This window comes from Chrysoperla carnea, chromosome 1 (assembly GCF_905475395.1).
Source record: "Chrysoperla carnea chromosome 1, inChrCarn1.1, whole genome shotgun sequence".
Taxonomy (NCBI): domain Eukaryota; kingdom Metazoa; phylum Arthropoda; class Insecta; order Neuroptera; family Chrysopidae; genus Chrysoperla; species Chrysoperla carnea.
The window spans coordinates 83423781-83450890 of record NC_058337.1 but is presented as its reverse complement, the minus strand read 5'-3'; the positions used below and the strand labels follow the sequence as shown (position 1 = coordinate 83450890).

The 27110-nt window shown below is 28.7% G+C and overlaps 1 protein-coding gene across 1 annotated transcript; it reads left to right on the top strand.

Annotated features, from left to right (window-relative positions):
- Positions 1 to 1146: 1146 nt before the first annotated feature.
- Positions 1147 to 3333, top strand: LOC123291583. Its single transcript, XM_044871922.1, has 3 exons — positions 1147 to 1973; positions 2152 to 2873; positions 3308 to 3333. The coding sequence occupies exons 1-3, from the start codon at positions 1147 to 1149 to the stop codon at positions 3331 to 3333; spliced, it is 1575 nt and encodes a 524-aa protein (XP_044727857.1).
- The last annotated feature ends 23777 nt before the right edge of the window (positions 3334 to 27110 follow it).

The window sequence follows — 27110 nt, the reverse complement described above, 5'->3', positions numbered from 1 at the left end:
TTAATTTGTTCTTTTACAATATATCTTTGTATACTCTTGATAAAAATAATTGACACTATCATATTATTTTAAATTTGTTTTATGATGTGTTTGATACGAACTGGTATTATAAATTTTAAATTCGTTTTTCACCCTGTGTTTCCAGGTTTATGAATTATGCAGACGTATTAAGTAGATATTAACGACTATTTAATAGAACGGAATCATCTCTTTTAAATCGTAACGGAATACGAAAATTAAAAACCTAGTAGGCATTTGAATCGTAGAGGTCACGGTTATGTGCGATGTTTTCTAGTCGTACGATTTAAAATAACATAGTTTAAAAACAAAGTAAGAAACGGTTTATTAATATCTGAACTAAAATGTGTAAATTTATATAAAGCGGGCAGTGGCCGGTATCTGTTTAACATAATAATTACAATCATCAATGTAGAGTACACCCCACGTTTCAAAATGATAAATTTTACATTAAAATTGAAAATATCAATGTTAACAAGACAAACAAGAGTGTTTTCTTATATGTTTTTTAAATTATATTTAATTTCATAAACTTATTTTCTTAGTTATTATAAATCAATGAAAGTTGACAAATTCGTTCGAAATTTCTGTTATGTCTGAAACCAGGTCTACACCTCAGGTAGCAAAAAACTTTTTGCATTTTGCTCTTGATAAATGAGTGAATGAATCTACAAATTACAGCATGCAAAATACTATTGACAGTATTATTAACCCTTAACTATCCACAAGTGTCTTGCGGACACAATTTTGCGTTTATGATTTCATAAAAACCAAAGTATTTGTTTTTATGAATCGGCCTTTTATCTAATTTATCACCAATGTTTTACGAATCTAAATGTGCAATAAAATTATTTGTAACATGAATAGTTTATTATTTTTGGTTAATGAACGAAAATAGTACTTCATCAATCCTGAAGTGTCCAACAGACACAATAACATTTAGTTTGATTCGAGTGTGAAGTTAGATTGTTTTTTATTTACTCATTTTTTTTACGCTACTTGTTTGCACACAACATACACTTGTTTGTGTTATAATCGTAGTCTTTGTTATATCTTATCACGTATCAATAGTGATCAGAAATTATTGTCATAAAGAAGTCGTGTTCTGATTAGTTTTTATTCTAAGATATGGCTAAACGGCAACTAACAGAAAGTGAAATTCAACGTGCCCTTGTTGAAAGTGACGATGAAAATTTTTTTGTGCGTGAGAACGATCGTGATAAAGAGAATTTTTCTGTTGACAGCTGTTCTGATAGTGACAGTAATGTGACAGAACCAGCATCTGAAAACGATGATGAACAATTATGGAGTGAGACTGATGATGTACCATTACAAGAATACGTCTCAATTGACACTTATAAAGGAAGAGATGGAACAACTTGGAAATCAGAACCTGACAGGCAAAGACGAACGCCTCGACACAACATAATTCGCGGTGGTATTCATAAAGTGATTCTTCCTCCGGGGCAAGCTATAATAGATCCGATAGACAGTTTCAGCCTTTTTTTCGACGATTACGTATTAGAAATAATAGTAAAATATACCAATACTGAAGGGCTAAGAGTTTTACAAAATCGATGGAAATCAACAGACAAAATCGAAATGCAAGCATTTCTAGGTCTTTTATTGACTATCGGCATCAATAAACAGGGAGGTGTGGATTTTAAAGAATACTGGGATCCTATCTTTGGCAATCCAATATTTCGAGCTACAATGGGAAAAAATAGATTTGCTTCTTTATTACGAAACTTACGATTCGATGATAAAAATACTAGGTCCCTGAGAAAGTCCAAAAATAAACTTGCACCTATTAGAGAATTATGGGAATACGTAAACCAAAACCTGAAAAAGTTTTATTTGCCTGGAGAAAATCTAACCATTGACGAGCAGCTTGTCACTTTTCGAGGACGCGTATCATTCAAACAGTACCTACCCAGCAAACCTGATAATGTATGGTATGAAAATTTGGTGGATCTGTGACAGCAAAACTAGTTACCCCCTATTTGGAATACCATATCTCGGAAAAGAAGGACAAAACAGGGCGGAAAATTTAGCCTACAATGTAGTCAACCAGTTATGTGAACCATACTTCCGAAGTAATAGAAATGTTACTTTTGATAATTATTTCACGAGTATTGATGTCGCAAAATCTTTGGCACAAAATGGTCTTACAATAGTTGGAACATTGAGAAAAAATAAGGCGTGTATACCTCCAAATTTTCAACCCAAGAAAACCCGCGATATTGAGTCTAATGTATTTGGATTTTATAAAAATATGACATTGGTCTCTTATGTACCAAAAAAGAATCGTGCTGTAATTTTTTTGTCTACGATGCATCATGGAAAAGAAGTAAATGTGAACAAAAACAACAAATCTGAAATAAACTTGTACTACAACTCCACCAAGGGAGATGTCGATACGCTGGACCAGATGGTTCATGAGTATACAGTTCGGCGTAAAACAAATAGGTGGCCAATGGCATTTTTTCAAAATATTATAGATGTTGTTGGCATTGCATCGCTTATTATATGGAAAAATATACATCCTGATTGGAACTCACGAAAAAAAAATACACTAAGAAAACGATTTTTACGTGAAATCGCAATCGATTTGGTAACACCTCATATACGGAGACGAAGCATGAAAGGACTATCAAGTTACCACTTAGCAGCCATGCAAGACGTGGCAGGGCCAAATCAGGAAGCTGCTCAATCATCTGAAACAGCTGCGAAAAGGAAGAAGCGTTGTTATATTTGCCCTTCGAAATTATCAAGGGCTTCAAAACAGTGTTGTGATAAATGCAATCGAAATGTATGCTCCGAACATTCAGAAAAAAAAATTATTTGTAATACCTGTAAGTAAATAAGTGTACATATACATTACTGAAATACATTATACTGTCTTTTTCATTCAAAATAACTTTCTTTTCATTCATTATACCTTACATTTATAAAATGAGTCTGTTGGACACTACTAGTCAGTTACGTCACAAAAGCATTCTGGATAGTTAAGGGTTAAGATAGCTTAGCTTGGCTGATAAGTAAAGTATGATTGGCAGGTTGACTAGCAGAAATTTTGGTCGATTGAACCGAGTATGCCTTCAAACTATTAAACGTACAAATCGAATTATTACTATTCGGTTCTAAGAAAACGAATCACATACACTGCGTACGAACTTTTTTAATTTTTCTTTCTACTTTAAGAGCTGATTTAAGCCACAAAGCTCTACTTTATACGAATGTCAATGATTTTTCACTGTTTTAATATATTTAAAAAATATTATTTTAGCCTGTCCTTATACGGGGCTCGATTAGTTTGTCATAAAATACGATTGAATAATATACTCCAAACATCATTCAAGTAATAAAAATCGAGAAGAATATGAAATTTCTGTTCAAAGCTGCCTTGGAATGAAATAAAAATAAAATCATTTTTAACTCTTGATGTCACGAAGCTTTCTGTTAGGCTTTCTGAAGACTTTTAAACTAATTTCACTGATTCTAAATAAATTTCAGGTCACTTAAATATTTTTTAATTTCAGTGTACCTACTTAAATCTGTATGACATTTAAGAATGTTTGAATATAGTTTATCAGGTATATGTTTGATAAATGAATTCCCTTCACCCTGAAATTCATTCTTATAAATGTCAATTACTTATTTATGCTTATTTTATTTAATATTACTTCTTGTATCTATATACTATACGATACAGAATGTGGTACGCTACTAAAAGCTACAAATACTAGTAGTAGTGTACAACCATCTTGGGGTTTCACCACCGAAAAATGAAAACAAGGGAAACATATACTTTTTGATGGGAAACATAAGATAAAAAAAAAGTTTTCACTTCTTCTGACCAAATAGCTTTCATTGTAATCTTCGAAAAAATCCAAGGTTCAAACAAAGTTAGACATTAATTGAAAGAACGTTAAATTCTCTACATCAAAGATATCCTTCATAACTTTTGTATCTTGCACAGATTGCGTGTAAGAACGCAATGGGATCATTTTACTCACCTATTTTTACAATTTGGGTAAAATGATCCCTTTCGAGGAACATTGAATTAATTTAACAGGTTTTACAAATATAAAAAAAGGCATGCCAATTTTACAACATTTAATATACATTTTTTTTGGTAGTAATATACATTTTTCCGTAGCGAGAATAAGTTACCCCGTCTCCCTTAAATGTTTATTTTTTCGAGGTTTTGTGAAATAAACTGTTTAAATGACTGTATTAAAAGTAATATTGGTGAGTTTTAATATTTTATTATAACTTATTACACGACTATAATAGGGTTTTTTTTTCTGGGTAAATAATAGTTTAAATGAACTTTTTTCTGATTTTTTTTGTAAACTGTTGCAATCAAAATGTCGTGCTTAAAGACCTTGTGAAATATAATATTTTATGAATGTAAGTACATTCTAAAATAATGATAAAAGTGATTATTTCTTTGATTGGTAATCAGTTGTTCGATATGCAAAATCATTGTAATTATACACTTAATAATGGTTATCCCACTAATAGTGTGACAAATAGCCATGATTTCGTCTTTATGAATAACGCTTAACAAACTTTTTCAAGAGGTTTTTTCGCTGAACAGATTTTCAACAGGTAAGTATACTAGAAAACCAGATGGATAAAACCATTAAATTAAAATATTTCATGCAAATTTTTTTCAGAAATACGATACATAGACAAAAGAGAACCGCAAAGGTTTCAATTTAATAAAAAATAAATCATTGCTTTTCGGGATATTAAATATTTAATGAATAGATTTTGGAAATTTATTTCTTATTGAAATTGAATTCCTGTAGTTTAGATAATATTGAGTTCTTGTAGTTTTGATAACATTTCTTAATATAGAATAGAATAACAATAAACTTAATCAAACCACACCTATATAATGCAAAAAATTAAAAATCGTATTTTATATATATTTTTAAATTAGCTCAAAGTACACATTTTTTATATTATTTTTGTTTTTTCAAAATTAACCAGTTTACTTTGGTATTTAAGTTAAAAATGGAAATCGTTCATTTTTATAAATAAAAATTTAAAAAAAAGTTAATCATATATGAAAATTGAATTTGTTAATATATAAAACATTCTAAAATCATTGCATTATGAATTGGATGCTGCAAAAAAAAGTAATCACTTAGTTTAACTTGTTAGAAAAGATGCAAAGAAGATTTGCTGCGTTTTTTCGATATTAGTGTTGTGGAACTAAAGCATTAACGATCGTGTGATGATTGATAATAGAGAAGCTTATATCTGAATGTAACTTTTCACTTTATATTAAATCCTCGAGCTCTTATTTGAATCACATTAAAATTTGGCATCAAACGTGATTGTGTCTGCCAGGGTCTTCATCAGTCACCCGCTTTTGTCACTTTTCTTCTTTAACTCTTATATAAATTACGTAATGTATTAAGGGGACGGTGTTACCTAAGATGTGTGATTAATGTAACAGAGGGTTCACAAAGTGACAGGCGGGTGCGGTAGTTCGAAGATTGAAGAAAATTATGAATTTGTGTCCGTCATTATATAACACATTAACAATCAATAAAAAAGACTACCTTCTGTTTTGTAAAAATCCAACAATCAAGTGCAAGGCAATGAAAGTGTGTTTTCTGTTTGATCTGTTTTCGTGAGCATTCTCCTATTTGCCAGAAAGAGAGCCATTTTTCGAGAGATTATCAATATGAATTAGCAAAATTCGACTGATATTGCTGGTTAAGTGGAATTCTGAACACTGTTCAGAATAAGTTCTGGTTAAGTAGTAATCTGAACTTTCGTTTTATCAAATACCCAATTATGACGGTATGCTTTCACGACACCCTGTATGTAAGATGAAAATAATTAAGAGATATATTACTAAAAAAGGTGGAGTTGTTATTTCCGGATTATTAAATTGTCAATGCTAAATAATACATTAAAAGTATAACAACGCGAATTATATTGTTAAAGTAAAACAAGCTACCTATAATTAAAATTGTGGTCGATGTATATATTTATTTATCTTACCAGAAAGGAAGTACTGATGAATTTTTAATACAACAAAATAAAAATAAATTGTTTGACAATTTTTGAATTGATTTAATAAAAAGAGTTTACAACTTATAATTTTAGTTAAATTAAAGAAGCACAATCTAAATAATTTTAAGATAATCTATTTAAAAAAATTCGTGTGTAGCAGAGAAGCTTTAGCTATGTTGCTAAGGTCATATTTCCCCCTGATTACAAAATTCATATTATAAGATGATTTTTATTGAAATGAGACTTTGTGCTTTTTATGTTTTTTCAAAAATGAAATAACTCCATAAAAACTTCGGAGGGAAGGCTGGAGAATCACTTTTGTTAATTTGGTAACCTCCCGGAGTGGCAAAAAAACGAAAAATCACTGTGTTAATTTGAACCTCTATCTCAATTTAGAAAGAGTTTAGAGCTTTACCACGGGAAAACATGATTTGTTCGTATGAAAAAGAGAGAAAAGGGTTTTAAAAATTCACACTCTTACAATGCACATCCTTTACAATAACTCAAACTATATACCGATTTTCACTAACTTGCTCAATTTGTAGAGGCTTTACAGAGGTTAGCAGCCATAAAAACTGCAAAAAAACATTATTTGCATATTAAAAAGAGGAAAGCGGCTTTGAAGTTGATGCCACCAAAAGATACAGCCTTGTCACTTGCCAAATTTACTTAATTAATACTTTAGAGAGACTGTACGGATGTTAAAAGCAATATAAACTGCAAAAAAATATTTTTACATAGAAGGAAGGGGGGAAAAGGGTGGAGAAATTGACATCCCCAATCCCCGAAAAACACATTCTTGATTCTAACAGAGCCTACATACCGATTTTCAAGCCTCCAGCTCGAATTAAAGAAATATCTGCAAAGATGTTCAAAGCTATAAAAACTTTGAAAAAAGCGATTATCTCCTGGGACCTCCCACATATTTCAGGAACTCTCGCTTTTATAACTTCAATCCTCTTAGTATCCAATTCTTCTATTTCAGGTCACTGAACCAAAGGGCAGGAAAAAAAACTAGCAGGAAAACCCACTTTTTTCAACGTTTCTATGGCTTTGAACAACTGTACAAACTATTTTATTTTCGCAAATTGAACTAGAGGTCTGAAACTCTGCGTATTTGTTCTGTTAGTGTTAATGATGCCTCATTTGGGTCAACTTTTCAGAATTTAACGTTTTTCAACCCTTTTGTTTTTTTCTAATAAATAATTTTATCGAATTAAAGAGATTTATTTGGCGTTCAACTTTAAACAGAATGTTAAGATGTCAGCGAAGTTTTGAAGATAACTCATAAGATATGTAACCAGAAACATGGCGAATCTTCCCCATGTTTTGAATGGCCCTTGCTTGACAAGCCTTAAGCTTTATTGGACTTTAGAAAATCTTATGATTTTGTCTTCTGACACCATCTTGCTTTAAGGTCGTTCGATCTTTTACAATGCATATCTTTCCAATTCACACCTGCCAGTTGCGGACAGAAAACAGAATAATTTTTTTATAATGAAGCGGTTCCTTACAATAATTACAGTCACTGCAAATCAAGTTAGTTTATGTTTAAATTCAACGCACACCACTCAAGTATAATTTAAGATTGTTACATAAATCGTCAAATAAATCAGATAATAATTTTAATTAAAAAAAAATTGTCCTGGAATTCTAATTTGGATACCGTTTTCTTTATTAAAATCTCACTTTTTTCGTGATACATACGTAGCGTGTTCGTGTTTATGAAAGGTAATTGATTGTGAGACCTAAGTGTGAATAACTAACTTCATCTCATAAAAAAATTGATTAAACAAATAAGCAATTAAGGTTAAATTTATTCTTTTATTGCATGCGATGTCTACGTAACTTTTATAAATAAAATATTGTTTTATTCTCATGAAATTTTGCGAAGTAAATAACGTCTTTAGCAATTTCTCTGTTAAAAGATCCAAAAACAATGGCTATCATGCTTTAGTCACATTAATTTTTATGTGTTTTTGTAATATCTTTTAGTCACTCTATTGATTGTTTTCAAATTTATTTTATGTACAAAAGAGCAATGAGCAGTTTTGTTTCTTGTTTTGAATAATCGTCAAATTATAGTCCAAGCCAATTGTCAATGGATTACTAGTGTATTTTGTTTAAATTCTGAAACAAATAGATTTCAACGTTAAGTTGTCTAATATTTAAAAAAGATCTTTGGACCCGTAACTAGCTCCTGGCAAATTTTATTGTTGAAAACTTTTGAAAACTTGTATTTTCCAGTTTTTAAATCTATTGCTCGATTTTTTATTCTCAATATTTCATTTTTACCATTTCTTGGAGCAAGACATTCCTTTTCTAAGCAAAATTGACACTTCTAGATTAAAAATCCTGTATCTCTTGAAATTATCATCGCACTGAAATTTTGTTCATATCATTTCAATATTTAAACTACCTTCTTTCAAGCCCTGGCATACTTTTTAGTAAAAAATTTTACCACTTCCCAACTTTTCATTTTTAAAACATGTCAAAAACAGAATTTGCCCATATTTAGGCTCTTTTTCACCTAGATGCCATTTAAAAAAAAGGCGTTATCATAAATCTTATCAAGTAAATATTTTCTTGTAGCAACTAGATATTATCTTGATTTAAGAAAATTAAGCGATGGTCAAATAATTATTTTCTTGATTTAAGTATTGAAATCATTGATTCAAGTAATAATTCCTTTTTATTAGAGCACCAACAGTCAAGTAAATACGTTCACTTCAATCCAGTAATTTACTTTAATTCACTTAGTAAAGTGGAACTCATCACTTTAATTCTAATAACAAATATGTTACACTTAATTACGTGTAATATTGCATTATTATTAATTATTATCTAATAACAAGTATTACATTATAATTTAATTAAGTATTATAACAATTAATTTACAGTAAAACTATATTAGAAATATTACTAAAAATTTTGGATTACACGTAAACAGTTCGATTTCCATTCTCGAGAAAAATATTTTTCGTTTCATTAAAGCCAGCAGATTTTGGGAAAAACAATTAAAATACGCATTATATCAACTTGGAATATCTTTAATGGATTGAACCATTTCTAAAACTCTAAAGCTTGTTAAGCTTGTAAGATCTGGCTTACGATTTTATTTGAGTTGAAATAAATGGCTGCTTACAATTATCCAATTCATAACACATTGAGTTTAACGATTCTCAAGTAAAATACGACCGGGTTGAATGGTATATAAAGATTTTTGGAAAAGTAAAATTAGCAAGTTACAAATATAGAGATAAAAAATCTCAATAAAAATAGCTAGGTGGCACTCAAAGAATTATGATCGAATGTTACCGAACAGTACCGGCGTGGAGACCACTGAGTCAGAGAAGAAAAGGTTGAATCTGCATCACAAGGAAAATTCCCACATTATTTCAAAAGGCACAAATTTGAACTGAAAGTTAATTAACTCCTGGATTATCCTTCTATCCCTATGATTCGCCTCCGTCTTCCAGTTTCCGATTTCAAACCTCTCAGCATCATTCACTATTCCGAGGTATTCTCCTTTTTTCTGTTCTTGCAAAACTTAATTTGATCTTCTTCTTCAAAATGTCTTAAGCAGTCACAATTTTGCCGTTCTAATGGGATTTCCCTTCTGGGAAAAACTTAAGGTGAGAGCTTTGTATAACTGTAACTTCGTAGCCCTAGGCAACTATTAAGATTTAAAGAATCCATATCTGGCAAAATAGGCTCTATTTCCACTCATAATTATTTTTCGATTTCATCGTTCTCACTCTTAACTGTCAGGCTAAAATAATTAAATCCATTCGCTCAATTTTTATTATTTACTTTCATTTATTACTATCCCAACCTTGAAACTATTTTTATAAATGATGTCAAAGGCTTCTTTAAGGATGTCTACGATTCCGAAGGTGATAAAGAAAGAAGTGTACAATGACTTTAGGATTATAGACTAAAGAAGTTTGGCTGTATGATTTAAAAAATCATGCATAACAAATGTGATTGAAAATATTAGTAGAGACTTTTACTTTTGTTTATTTATGGACAGCATAGAAATTTTGTATTATAACTAAAATATATCTATTATGTAGTTGCTACTTGTAGAATTCAATGTCAATATATAGACAACGACTATTTGATTGGCTTCAAGCAATTTTACTATGAAATAATTAAAACCATTAATATTATATAGTAAATAATTAAAACCATATAATATGTAGTTTATTTAAACTGATGTTATATATTGGCAATTGTTGCATTCTTTTATATTATAAATTGAGTAATTATTTAATTAGTATCTTCTTGTATTTACGATGCAATTCTACACATTATTTAATTTTATTAAAGAGACAAAGTCGTGATGTTTTACCGTTAGTTTTTAGTTATTCAATATTTTTTGTTTACCGTTTATTATTTACTAATTAATGTGGATTCTATTTTTAGTAATCTCTCTTTGGTAATGAAAAAATCAACACCGTTTATAAGTTTAATATTGCACATAAATTCTTTGATATTTACCTATAAGGGTGATTTTTAAAAAGGTCCCAACTAATTTTTTTCGAAAAGGAAATTGATATATCAAAAAGCGGTAAAAGCCGGGTGTCTTTATGGTCAGAAAGAAAGAAAAGAAAGCGTCTAGTTTTACTTTCCGAGGATGCCTTTCGGTTGACGGACAACTTTGTTTATCCAAAAACAAATAATTTTGGTCCACAAAATTTGTTCTTTTATTATTCCTACAGTTTTTTGCCTTAAAATACCATAATATCAGGCATCAAAAATTGATGTTTATTAAAACAATTGAATTCTTTAGAGGGAAAGAGTCTGTTACAAAAAATAGGTAGTTACATTTAAAAAATCAAACTTGACTATCGTTTTGTCTTAAGGCGTTTCGATACCAAAACGAAAGTGTTACCAAAAAACCGAAAATTTGTGTGTCAATGAGTATTTATTTCGCTTTCTGTTTAAATTTCAAGTCGATCCTCTGTACGGTTTACGATCAATTAACTATTGAAAATAGTTCTTTTTACATGGTGGTATATGAAGAAGTCGTAATAAATGTTGGTGTTTTAGTCAAGTGCTTTTAAAAATGTTACAATTTACATTAAAAAATTGTTATCAATATTCTACAAGTTTTTGGCTTTATAATCATACCAAAATTAAAAACTGTGCACAAAATTGAAAAACTAGTTTTTTTAACAAAAAAATTTTTTTGTTAAAAAAACTGACTTTGATAGTTAATTTCTCATAAACCGTACAGAGAATCGATATAAATTAATATATATTCATAAAAGGCGTATTCACACCGAGCGTGAGAAATGTATGGATGCATATATAATTGTATGGATTGCATTTATGACTTACATTTAATATTATTGTCTTACATTTTTAAATAAATAATTATGATAATTTACATTTGAAAAATAATATTTGTGCAATTTGATTTCTTATTTTCACAATTTTTAATGCATTAAGTTTAATTAATTCGTGTTTTTCAATAATTTTAATTTGATATTTTCTATAACATTAACATGTAAAGAATTTCAAATTAATCATAACAGCCTCCTTTATCGCCAAAATTTTTCACTGAAAGCGCTGGCATCGTTTTTATTATTCTTACCATGACTACGCACACAATAAATACAAGGATAATTAATTGATAAATAAAATTTTCAATTTATTGTATCATTTTCATTTTTACGGTATCGAAATACCTTAATAAATTACGCTAAAATAAATGGTTGCTTACAAAAGTGGTATTTATTATAGTAATATTAAAATAAATGTAAATATTTGTTTTATTTGAATAATCAGGAACTTATGATTGATAAATCGGTTAACTTGTGAAATAATACACATACATAATAATGTATTAAAACGGTCGAATGATGACCCAGAATGTCCAAGTAAGTTGATAACCTCGCTACACCTTCTTTGAAATGTTATATTATTATTACTTAGGTTTTTGTACTAACTAACAATACATATGTAGCTTAGGTCTATGGTCTATGCATTGTATTGAGTTAGTTTCACGTGTTATTGACATAATCATATTTTATGTATATTGTTTTATAAATTAATTCAGTAACTAAAAAAACATTCATAAAAAATTATATCTATAAAAATAATTACTTAAATTATTAATATACAAATAAATACTTCGATAACAATCTCACATGACCTCTGTGTCAATAGGTGTCATCATTAACGGTTGACTTTTTAACGAGTGCAATAATTAATTGTTAGGGTTATAAATTTGACCGCTATATGTGTGGGTCTGCCTGCCTGTAGTATCATAGCGCCCAAACAGATGAACCGATTTTATTTTTTCTATTTTGTTTCGTCTTAACACTAGTGGTAACATGGGTACCACTTATGTGTGCTTTAGATTATGGGCACAATGTTTCGTCATTCAAGCTCGTCATATTGAAATCTACTAAAATTACAGTCGCGTGTGACGCAATTCACTGATCACCTTGCCAGTCATTAGAGAAAAGTACTCATTGTTTGCTGACTCTGCCTAGATTCAGGATAATATGCGATTTCAGATTCAGATTCTGTATCTGATTGAATCATAACAAGTCAATGTAAATGTTATTTGCGCTGAGACGTGACAATTTTTCAGCATAATTTCGTTAGAATGGCTACGTGGATTTCACTCAAAGGCCAAAATAAATAAGCTTAACATCTGTGTTGGAAAAACTGGTTACTTGGTCTTTTGCGTGGGTAACAAACTGTTAATCTCTAAAATAATTATAAAACAAGGTTTTGTGTATAAAACTCTTTCTGGAACAATGCTGGTAACTTAACATAAATATTTTTCAGAAATTGCAAAACGTTATCTAACAAACCATACCAATTATTCTCATTCATTTAGGGTAATATTTTTGTTGTACTGTGGCAGTATTTTTCTGGAATGAATAGTTGTAGCAATCGCAATTCCTGAACCGGCAAAAATGCAGTATAAATGGTAGAAATTATAGAGCCCAGAATAAATCTCTGTGTTAAAACTTAAAACCTTAATCTCGTGAAATGGTGATATTGGAATCTATTTGATAGATGTATAAGATACTAGCGCCGAGTCAGTAGTTTCTACATAGAGGTGACAAGTACATGATTATGCTATAAATTAAACAAGAATGAATAAATAAGTTCAATATATGTGTAAATGTATTAATGATTGTTTTCAGTTTAAGTAACCTTGAAATAAGCATACATATACCGGATATATTTATAAATTTTTACTTGCTAATACTTTTAATAATAACATTAAAAGTGATATGATCTGTAGAAGGGCAACAAAAAATTCTTTATATTATTGATTGAATGTTTACAAAAAGTTGTTCTGGTGGAACTATAAATTCATTGTTTATCTCTTGACTGATTTATTTAAGTCAATATCGTCAACTCATACTACTAAAAAAAAATGAAATTAAAGTTTGAAAAATTAAAATTGTAGAAGAAGTCTATCAAAATATGTTGTTTATTATACATCTCTCACTCTCGGAACAACGTCGTAAGCGACATGCTTCTTTAGCATAAGTCGAATTTTTTAAATATTAAATTATCAAAGATAGTTCGCTCCCTTAAAATCTTATCTTAAGATTTCTCAACTTTTAAAACTATTGATAGCAAAAATCAGGGAACTTCAATTCATCCCTAGAATCGCTGCCATTTACCTATCATTATCTGAATATGGTTAACATTATTCTAAAATTTCGTAGTTTTTTAAATCTGAAGTAAGCTTTAAATTTATCTCGATCAAGTTCACGGTTAGTAGACACAAAAGAAAACGACTTTAATAATCTATTTTCATTAAATTCGTATTCTTCATATCATAATATTGCCAAATTTTTATCATTTGCTGAATTTCAAATATTTTGTATTGATATAACGGACCTTATTCATACCTACTCTATAAATTGCCGGCAAAAGCAGACGAAGTCACAACAGGTACTTGAATAATTCTAACTACATAAGTACTGTAAGCGAAATTGTATGAAGGTAGGAGGAATACCAGCACACAATGCAAATTCTGATAAGCCTGGCTTTAAATATAATAATTAATTGCAGCGTTGTTTTCTTTAAAATAAGATATGAATGAAAAATTTTCTATAATTACCCCGGAGACTTCGATGCATGGTATATTTCAAATGGTATTTTATAGGAACGTTTCTGTTTTAGCAAGTAAATGATACTCTTTTATACCCTGCTTTTCTAGCTTTTTATAACATGAACCTTTATATGAAATACATCGAGGTATAGTAAGTTTAGTCCCAAGTTTGTAACGCTTAAAAATATTGGTGCTACGAACAAAAAATTTGTAAAGGTGTACAAAGTGTTCAAGCTAATTGGTTCATTTTTGGCTGTCCGTCTGTTTGTCGGTCTGTCTGTGGATACGATAACTTAAAAACGAAAAAAACTGAAAATATAGCAAAATCTTTATATACATTCAAAATATTTATTTCAAATAAAATGTGCGCGCAAGTATTTCGGCTAGATAATACTGACGCGAGACGAAAGTCTGGACCTATGTTAGATCGATATAAGAACCTATAATTACTCTCTGATTTTATAATTATAAGTTGCAATTTTTATTTATTTAACAAACATCGTTAATTATAACACTTACAATTCTTCGCTGTGCAGTCAATAAAATTGTGACCGCGGTATGTAAATTCAATGTAATCCACTCTACTTTGACGTATCTTTGATATGAAATCAACAAAAACTAGTTTAGTAAAAATGTATCTACATTAATTAAAACATTAAAATATAATTAATGATTGCACAAAATTGATTTTACTAAAAAGATTCAATTTCATTTTTATGAATAATTAAACACCAATCTTTTTCCGTATTGATAAAATTTAAATAAGTGAAAACAGAAGCAGGTAAATATCAATCTTATTATAAACGTTCATCTAGATTTGATGTCATACTCGTATATAAACTGGTTTTTTTTTAAATACAATTGTACGCACGGATCATAATTTTAATGATTTTGTCAACATTGAAACATGTACTTTAAAATATTATAATTATTATTATTTATGAAGGTATGCCAATTTTAATTTCTTCCTTATTTTTTATGTTTATAATTTTATATAAACTTGCACTTCTTCTGGCTGACGTAATATACATATATAGTTATAACGTCTACATACTTAACGGAAAAAAAGCCGTCTCCATTTATAGAAATTGTAGTTTATTATGTTAAGATTAGGAATAGCTCATTAATTTTTCCGCACGGACTATGAAACTAGCCAACAAAAGCAGAAAATGTTGATATCATCATGCCTAAGTATACCCTGTAACGCTTAAAAATATTGATGCTACGAACAAAATTTGGGTATAGGTGTTCCTAAAATTACATGAAGAGTTCGTTTCCGGTTAATCGGTCAGTCTGTCTATCTGTTTGTACATGATAACTACATGATAACTCAAAAACGAAAAGAGATATGAAGCTGAAATTTTTATAGCTTGCTCAAGACGTAAAAGGTGAGGTTGGAACCGGAACAAAAGTTAAAGTGTAAAAAAAAATCCTCATAAAAAAATAAACAACTTTTGTTTGGTACATTTTTCCATAAAAACCACTGTTTCAAAAAATCGCAAATTAAAACAAAACTTTGGTGTCCATTTTCTCCAAAACTATAAAAGATAAGGAGTTGAAAATTGCAGGTAGTTTCAACTGGTCTTCAAGTGGTTTTGTAAAATGTTATCGAAAAGCGAAATACTTCGATCCACATACTTCTAAAATTTTCGATCCACCATAATAAAGAACCAAATAAATAATTGTATTGACATATTTTTTAAACCCTTTTAATTTATAAAAAAATACTGCAAGCACTGAAATGCAAGTTTAGATTAGAAATAAACAGTACAAGGAAATACATTAAAAAAATTTGATTGATCTTTTTTAGAGCTTTGGAGTATTTCTGGGTTGCATGCAAAAATGTTTTTTTAAGACTACTGTAATATGAAGAACTTAGGTTGAGATATATATTATGATATTTGAAAATTTTAATATGTACATGCATTTTAATGACAATACAATATTATAGTTCCAAAATATCAAATGTCATAATAGAATTTTAAAATATATTGGTGGAAGCGATGGGAAAAATATTACCTATTTTGTATGTGTAAATAATAGAAGAACTGATCATAGGGAGCTAGCTTCACCTCATAAAATCATTTAATTAGTTTTAAATTAAAAAAACTAAGAAAATGTACTTTTATTTAAATGTGTTAAATCCAAAATAAGTCTTAAATGCTACAATTAAATTTAAAAACCATCGGTATTCTGTTTAATTGTTAATCGCTGAATACTTTTGAAGAATATCAAAATATTCAGCCAATATCATTGAAAATGTTCAGTGATTAATAAGGAGATTACAAGTAGAGTATTATACACAACTTTTATAATAAATTTGAATTTTATTTAAAAATTTTTTCGTAAATTTTAGTACATATCAATCAATACCTTCAAAGTGATTAATTCGGGAAATATGTACAAAATCGAAAACAGACGTATCAGTAGTAAGCGATCTCTAGGGCATACACAAATAAACAAGACAGTTTTTCAACTATTTTTCTCATAGTATAATTTTAATTTTAAAAAATAAATTATAATCTCCACATCAATTGTCCAAGCTTTATTTTTTTCGTTTGATTTTTAGTAATTATAATTTATCCAGCATGTACAAGATACTGTTTTGACGGGTTAAATGTTTGCTGTATTATATATATTAATTTTGATACCCTTAGGGTGTGATCTCTTAACCAAAACCTACTGACATCATATTTAGCAGTGAAGAAGCCAAACGCTATATTAATTGTATACAACACACAAAAACTATTGTCAATTTAATAGCAACCCCCCTTGATATAACTTATTTATTTATTATATACATTGAACAATAACATATTATGACCTATCTTTTTTTAATGCACTACATAGAAACTACAGAGAGTACATTAAAAAGTATGATTAAAAACTATATGATCAGGGCTGAATAAAGTTTATGTTTACGACTTCGATTCGAAAAAGTTCAATTACGAATATCTGTCTAATAGTTATCTCGAAGCAAGTACCACAAGTACCACAAGTACTCGAAGTGTGACGATTGTAAGCTCATTAGATTCTTGATAACTGAACTTATTTTTAAATGCCAATATTTCGTCGTGTATTTTAAAACAAAACAAGTGAAAACAAACAATTGACTGAGTTATTTGTTGAAATACCATGTATATATAGACAGTGTTGATTACTCTATCACATTACACTTATACATGTCACACATACATATAATAACTGATAATCCTATATTAATACATACTATAAAATTTGCATCTAATGTGTGCCCTCGTGAGTTAACAGTGATGTTTACAAAAAAATATTTAAACAAAAGTTGTTTATTTTTTGATAAGGAATATTTTTTACATTTAAATTTTTGTTCTATCTCTAACGGTTTACAAGATGGGTCCTACGGACCCAAGACCCAATTGACCAATGTTGCCCATTTACGAACTCGACCTAACTTTTTACATACTGAGTGTGCTGTTAAAATTTCAGCCTGATATCTTTTTTCTTTTTTAAAATATCGTATACCAAAATTTTGTTCGTAACATCAATATTTTTAAGCGTTACAAACTTGGAACTAAACTTAATATACTATGTATATTTCATATATGCATTGTATAAGCACGATTAACTTAATTTTTGTTACAGATTAGCATATCTATAAACTAACGAATTTATTTGATCTTCCCACGATATTTCCTACGAAAATTTTTGGTATTTTAAGGGGTCAATTTCTAAATATAAATATTTCCTTTACTAATGTGTTGTGAATAAAAGTTAATTTTAAATAGCTTTGAAAATCATAGATTACGTTTGGATATATTGGCTGTCCACGAAGGACACACTTAGTTCACCGGACATGTTGTGGCACCATATTTGTGTCGCAATGAGCCTACCATATATGTTTCACAATTTTACACCTTTGTGCTGATAATTCCAGCTCCTCAATTACTTTGAGAGGCCGAGAAAATCTCCTTCACCCTCTAGGTAGATCAATATCATCAAAATTTCAATTTCTTTGAACATAAAATATTCTTTGACGAAATATCGAATGTAAATTCTCTCTCCTTTTATTTTATTTGTTTACTTTTTAAAATTTTCTTTATAAAGACTTTACAATGGAAATCGTAAGGAACCGATTCGGAAACTTAATGAGGAACCATTCGATTTACTTTCTTTTTCATACAATGAAATTATAATTGTTGAACATGCAAGTGACCTGTTGCGAAAACTATTTATTAAAATTTTATATTATTTTTATATTTATATTATTTTTGTACAACCCTCTATCAAATTAAACTAAATCCTGTTCAACTTTTAAAATGGATCAGTAAGTTTTAGATTGAACAATGTATAATATATCACTAAAGACTCTTTATTATATTTACAGAGTTGTATTAAGTTATATTATCTGCTCTTTATGTAAAATATTCTGTTAAAATCTGCGGTGGATATTTTAATATATTCGTTAAGTCTAAAAACTCCAAGCAATTTATTGTGAAGTTAGTCACATAATTAATTCATGTCTGCCATCATATCACAAAAAGCTCTATCTCCAAAAAACAAAATTTTATAGTAAACTAGCTTATCCCTGGCGGCTGAACTGGTCTTTAGATAACTTACAGTTTTTTAATGTACATGTCATGTTCTTCTATTTGATACCCCACTGGGGTGTATTTGAAAATATTCATTTTTTCGTCCTCAATTACACTACGAAAGTGCTGCGTTTACACATGAGCTTGATGCCGTCATATTTGAGTTATCGTTCTGAAAAAACGCATCAGGGAATTTGTCGGATACTATGACCACATGATAATATTAATAACTATTTAAAAATTCAGCAAAAGTTTTCTAGGTGGTAGGCAAGCTAATCTGGGCAGTATTCTTGTCAGACAAAATATTTTATTGTTTAATAATTATTAAAATCGTAGAGGAAAATTCGGTATTGGTCAATTAACATAGCCCATGGCGTCCCACGGTCTATAATTAAAACATTAATATAAGCCAATAAACTTTACAAACGTAATATTTCGATTATCATGAAGTCCAGCTACACTGTGTTTTATTTTCAACTTGCTGTAGGTTTTCTTTTACTTCAATACTATCCTGTATACTGATTTTAAAAGACTTTTAGCATCACTCACAGGCAAAATATAAACCAAATGCCAATTTGTCAGTCCTTTTAAAAATCAATGTTTAAACATAATATTAAAAAAATCGTATGTATAGTTTACCCTACTCCAGTAAAATATTAATCCTTGATAATACAGCTGTATATATTATTCCCAAAAACTCAATAAACACATTAGACTTTTAGACAACAATAATATCTCCTATATACTTTCATCTTTGTTATTCATATAACTTCAAAATAATAAACTTAAATTTTTATACTTCTAATATTTCAGTCAGTATTAAATATTGACTACAGCGATACAAACTTTTGCCATTTCCATTTATCATTATATTATTAATTCATTCTTTTGACTGATAATAGAAGTTTGAATAGAATAAAAATTGATTGCACTATAAATTTGCTTGTTGTTGATGGTAGCCTACAAGCTTTAAAAATACGAAAATAAGAATACTTTGAAGTTCGTATTTTAAAAATGGCATTGCTTGAAAAATACAGTTAAGCACACTAAGCGAACCGAACGTGACTAAAAGCCGACACAGTGAAATTCGTACAAATACGTCAAACATATTAAAATGTATACTAGCTCATATGATAACCATATTTATTGAAATAAAAAAAAACTAAAACAGTCATTTTTATATAAAACGTGACCGTTATTATACGACTTAAGTCTTATTTCTTTCGATGATAAAGGAAGACACTCATCGCCTTGTAGATCTATGTCTTCTGCCTCGTTTTGGATAGCATCAAATGCATTATACTGAAAAAAGTGATATGTAAAAGTTATAGAAAATGTAATTCTCTATGATAATGATCCCATCTATTTTTGTCGTACGATGTTCACTTGGGCTTTCCTGCCCTACCAACTTGCGAATACATTCTGGGATACTCTTGGACATATTCTAACAAGAAAAAAATTCTGCAGTAAATACGCTGAAAAAAAATACGCGGTTATTGACCTATAGTTCTTAAACAACAAATGTACCGTTTTAATATACCGTGAACCGTTAACCATACTTATATTTAGTAATAACCATATTAAAAAAAGATTCGAGCGATATAAATAAAAACCCTTGCATTATACAGAATTTGCATTATGAAACTACTTTTTTTGCTCTGGCTATTGGAGTATGTGCTCTATACAGAAAAAAATTTTAAATAGAAATTATAGAAATATTACTATCTACAAAAACGATCCTTACTATTACTATTATTCGAGCCCGGTCCACGAGACATTTGATGAAACGTCTTTTCCAAGATAGTGGCTGAAGCAAACGCTCTTCCATTCCCCCAAGTTGGTTTTACATTCGGAGAATACCCCTGAACATATTCCAACATGAAACAAATTTCTGCAATAAATTGCATTATGACCCTACTTTTTTTGCTCTGGCTATTGGGGTATTACTTTAATAATGTATATAGAATGGCAGTCGTGGTATATATAAGAAAATTGAAATGCATCCTTCATCAAGTTTTTTACAATGTTTATATATGTTTTTAATAATTTTTTTCTTGCATCCATTGTTGTTTATTTAAAACATCTTCAATTTTGTCATTTAGTTTCTGAAAATGGTCACCATCCATTAATCCATATTACGCCTGGACAATTATTTCATCAAAATCAGACAGTAAAAACAGCACTTATCATTTTTATATAAAAAAAGATTTTTATCTTTTTCTAAAAATATTTATTTCTATTGACATACAAACACTTGAACAATTATTTCGAGGTTTTTTTTCAATGAAAATCACAAAAATAAATAAAATTATCCAAAAACGTTCTCCATTTATACAATAAAATATCGAAATCACATTTCTGTCATTAAAAATGTCAATTTACACCAAATATATTGTGATACCCTTCTAATAGACTTCAGAGTATATTTTTACTAGTGGTATAAATAAATAGAAGGTCCATATTATTATTATTATTATTATTCAGTCCCTTTAAATGGATTGAAAGTTTTTTAACCGGGCGTTTGCCCTAAAAATATTAGATATATTCAGTTATACGTTGCAAACTTAATACGTCACTCATAACGCGATTATCTTATTTTTAATACAGCTTAATTCATTCTTTTTTTATTCACCACCTCTATCTAATTTGTAATTTTTATTATTTTGTGTCATTGTGGCTGAAGACGAATTAAAATGGCGTTTTTTTTTGTTGTTGTATAATAAAAAATCAGTATCTAACGTTTATTTTAAGGGTGGATTTATTAGGTGGTATTTTCTACAGTCATGACATAATACTGTAATCACAAATTTCTGAATGTTAATCCTGAATAGTTTTCTGATAATGTTTTAGTTTATTTGACCACCATTGAATAGTTCGGAGTTACTTTCGCTATATTGCGAACTAGTTAAGAATGTATAAACATAAATTCTCTCCAGTTTTTCTTTTCGCTGAGAAACCCTTGTGCTTAGAGAAGACTCTTACAAAGTTTCATCTCAATCTGTTCAATTTTTTAGGAACTTATGCGTTTATCCAATTCCATGGCTTACCCCCCATGGTCTAAAAATTTATCGCTCAAGAAAAAAAGGTTAGAGAAATAATGTTAAGATATAATTTTGTTCATTATGTAATTTGTATATCATATGTAATAAAATTGCCTATAAATAAAAATAAAGTAAAATAGAATAATCTACTTATATATTTTCTCTAGCCAGTTTTTAGTAATACGGGCACTGACAAACTCCGCACGGGAGGAACTTGTTAATTTGGGTTGCAATAACGCAGGATCCGTAGAGTAAAATAGGAAACTTAACTCATTCACTATTATTCTCTCCTACGAAGAGTTCTAACTTGGCAAGTCGATATATTTTGAACGAAGCGATGAAGTCCTAAATATATATTTTCAGTTTAGATAATAGTAAGACTGAATGTAAATCTGTATAGCAGGACTGGTTTTTTTTTAGAAATTTTCGCCTTATTTTATTAATATTCTTTTTTTCTGTATGTAAGTATATCGTACCATTACGAAAACCAGTGATTTCAATAGTAATATTATAAGTTTTAACTTGTAACTGAACGGATCAACTTAAGACTCTTATTATTTCACAATCTTGTAAAGAATATAGTTAAATATTCATAAACTTTAAAAACTATTCACAATTGGTATATCCAATCACTTCCAAATATTAAAAGATCATCGTTAAGTAATTAATAAATTTTTGTAACAGGTTATTATACATATTATTTATAATCTACTGTTACAGTTTTAAGCTTAGCACAAGCAGTTGGACATTTTAAAGACTATATATAGTCGTTAAGTCTACTAAAACCTGCATTTATTCATTCAAGTATAGGAACAATAGTTTTAAGAATATTAGTTCAAAGAAATGGCCAGGTTTACTTCTTTCAAATACGTGTAGCAATTATTCATAGAATGTTATTGTAGCAATTAAAAAACATTGTTTTAAAACATTTCAAGCTTTATCCTTAGCTATAATACTTTTATAGAACTGTATAGTACCATACGACAAGATTTGAATCACCTCGAATTAAAACCTACCGAAATTCTTATTTTTGCATAATTTATTGACAAGTGAAATTTACAAAATTTAATAAATCCCCGAAAAACGCAATTTATTCATCGTAAGCCGATTTTTGGAAACTTAGCTACAAAATGTTCTCAATCAAGTCGATTCGACCGTTTAGGGGCTACGATGTCACTGAGAAACACACGAACGCACAAATGAATACTTTAAACTTATAACACTTATGTAGAGAGCTATCATTTTTTGAGACAAATTTTTGGAAATATTTTAATTGAATTTAAAATATTTAAGTTGACTTTGTTCTTTTAAATTGTTGTTTGAATTACCTTATTATTTTACAATTTCACTTTTCGAAATGAATTGAGCCAGATTTATTTGACCATTCATTTCCATAGTAATTATTTATATATTAAAATTATGCCACTCCATGCCTCTCCAAACTGAATCGATTTTAAAGATCATTGACAATTTTTTAGTTTTTTCAGGTATACGGAAATCTAAGCACGCACCTGAAACATAGCTAAAAACACTCTCCGTTAAATTACCTTTCAAAGGAAACCAAAAAAATAAAATCGGTTTATCCGTTCAAGCGCTGCGATGCCACAGACAGACAAACACACACACATAGCGGTCAAACTTATGACACCCCTTTTTTAGTTCGGGGATTAAAAAGATCAAATATAAAATAAATATTTCCTTGACCATTTAACTTCGAAACCAGATGAACTATAGTAGTAATGTACTATTGAAAGATATTATAACGATTTAAATAAATCTTAAGGTATTTAATAAATCTTAAGGTAATACGAGCACCAAGGCAATTTTAGATTTAAGGTTGAAGTTATTTGTACCTTATTTTCAACTTTAATAATGAATTTTATTATAACTTCATGAATGTAGACGAAAAATAATTTCAATTTTCGATATTTTGAATATTATTTCAGATCTTACTTTTCGTCTTATATTGCCAAATTATAACTTAATTCACCATCAAAATTGAAAATAAATATTTTTTTAAATTTGTGTCCCTACTACCGTGCTCATACAGACTTAATTAGTCGGGCATAACGAATTTTTTTTTTCAATACTTTATGAAGGTTTTAACATTAATTAAATCGTTTTCTATTAATTTCCACCGACTAGTTTTAGAGAAATCTATGAAAACATATATATGATCCATCTCCCGTTTTACCATAAATTAAAGTTAAATATGCCTTCTTTTGAAATCATCTATTTATTTAAATAATCGGGCAATCCCGCACCCCACCTAAAACTTTCAGAATTGAATTAAAATTAGTCAAACATTTTATAAAAAAAATCAAGCATTTTATTTAAAATTGCCTTGGTGCTCGTACATTCTTAAGAATTCTATGATTTGTTATATCTGTTTTTTTTGGAAAATCAATAAATTTAAGTTTGGTAATAAATAAAAATGAGTTTTAAACCGTAGCTTGTGTAACAAATTAAAGAAAATGGATTTCTTTGATGATTTTTTTTTCTGCCGGATACAATTTATTCTTCGATTGAAATTATGCAAGTGCAGTAATATTATGCAAAATGAAAAAGTACCTGCATAACTTTAATTTAAATAGTATTTGACAGCGCGGTATATCCTTTTATTTATAAAGAATAATAATAATCTGTGTAATATTTATGCTTGCTTAGATGCATACAACAAAAATCCTAAATATCAAAAGTATTCAAAGATAAAGCCCAAAAATTATGTTCTTTGTGTGGGAAAAATCAAGAAGTTATTACATGAAATGTAATCTTTTATCATTATTTTCATTATTTCAATTCTAAAAAGAAACCGATTTTTGTTGTTGAAATTATACCACACAAACGAAAATAAACCAATATCTCTCTCATGCAAAAAACAAATATTTTTACGTAAAATTAAAATAATAAGTTACAGTAAAACGTTAATAACTTCGTAAGACACATGCATATTTTATATTTGAAATAAGATTCTTTAAATTTTTGTTCACAGTCAAACAAACGAACAAATTTCAAATATTGAATGGTGTAAGCGCCGTGAAGAAAACCTGTTGATATGATATTCAAACAAATGAACTTCAAATCGGGAATGATGTAGGCGTTGTGAAGAAAGTCAAGTGGATATAATATTGAGTATTCAAGAAGTTGAGTATGCAATCAGACTGATTCTTATTCTCAAAACCCATTGATAGTTAACTATCCAGATTGGAAAATTATCATATTTACTTTTTTAGAGGATGAAATAATATTTGTTTTCTAATGAATCTAATAATTTCTATCTGTAATCTTTGTTACTGAAACCTAGAGGGTTTTTAACATGAGCCATTTTCGACTTATCACTTCTCATTGTAAACTTAATTGTTTGCATGTTTGCTTAATAATGGAATAAAACTGTCTTAAAAAATATACCAACGAAATTTTTTCATCCTGTCATGTAATACCATCTTAGCAGTTTAATCCCATTTTAAAAGTTTTTCCTCCGATTTTTATGACGAATTCGGTCGCAAAAATTCGATTGATCCAATAGTGTGGCATTTAAATTTACATGGTATCTTATGCATACAAAGTCGTTCTGCGAGTTGTAAATTGACTAGTTTTATAAAAAATTCTAGTTTTTACGCAATTGATTAGGAGTTTTTTTATAAAGAGATTTTACTTTAAATTGTATAAATATTAAACATTTCTTAGATTTAAGTACATACAAAGCGTATATTCGGTTATTCCATATTGTTCTTTTTAAATACACCTAATTTTTGTATTAGATAAAAATACATACGCTAGACTAAATTTTAAAAGAATAATTTGTATTATACAAACGAATATGAAAAGATCTAATATCCACAACAATTATATATTTACAGATCAATGTTACCTACTATAAGTCTAACATTTTATTTTTATAGCAAAAATAAACAATAATAGATCTATGTCTAATTGTTTTAAATAATAACTTTACGTTCGTATTGATAGATATCGGTATCTTATAATCAGATAAAACGAGATAATGAAATATGCCTTTTGTTCCGTTATAGATAAAAAATTTTGAAAATTAGAATCAGCTTTAATAATTACGTTAACAAAATTGGTTTAAGAAACATTTCATATATATTCAATAATATTTTTCGTGAGGTAAGTCCACGAAAAATGTAGTATCCTTCGCTAGAATTCGATTCATTACTGTCAACTTCAAAAAAGGAAACTGTCAAATTGATGATAAAATAATTTATTTTAAAATTAACTTTAACGTATTTGTGTATTTTTTAAGATAAGTTTTTTCAATACATTTTAAGAGAGCCGGTCCCAGACACTTCTATTAAAAATTTAAAAGGGACAACCTTAAAGGTGCGAAAGCATTAATAACATTGGATCCAGAATAGTCTAACAAATAAATATTTCCCATGTGGATATCATTTGGATTGGATTTTAATTTTACAAATGAAATTCGAGCAGCGTAAAATACTCCAACAAACGAACACTTTTATATGAAAGACAACAATAAGATAAAAACGATCGGATTAATTTGTACTTAAAATATATTCCCGCTAAATTGTTACTGTTAATATAATATAGTATGTCATTTAATAAAAATATAACAATAACTAAATTTATTGTTTGCAATATTACACCCAAAAAAACGATTGAATAAATTAATGTTATGCACAATGCAAGCGCACCAGCTGTTCATCATTTATATTTAAATCGAATAGTTAAGTTGTTTCTTTAATACTCGAGTCGATCATAGTTTATGTACGTCATCAAGTGGGTCTTTATTATGGCGACATACACACATATTGGTTGCTTTCCTCACACCACCAAACTTCTTCAGATAATTGACTATAAAGTGCTTTTTTTATCACCCCTTCTCAACTATAGGTATATTTGTATATTATTAATGTGACCGATCGTAAATTCGAATTTATGCAAAAAAATATTTGGATTACGAAAACAAGATATAATTGCTATAAATTTGAGCTCTAACTTTAACTAGATCAAAAATAAATTCCCTTGTTGAAAGTTTTGAATTTTAATAAATAATAGTTAAATAAAAAACTTTAAAAAGAAACCCGCTTTTTTAACTAGCTGAAAGTGATTAAGAAAAAAATCATTTTATCTTATTATAAAATATCTTAAAAAGCACCCACGCTTTTTTACGATTTTTTCTTAATTACTATGTATATTTTTTGAGCTTATAGAAATTATTTTCTACTTTTTAGTTCAGCATTCTTCAGCTTCCGTGTTCTTTAAACTATTATTTATTAGTTTTTTGGATCGAACAATCATTAAAGCGTGAATTTTAATTTTTCAAACTATAACTCTTTTTTGGTTCGAAATATACATCCCTTAGTT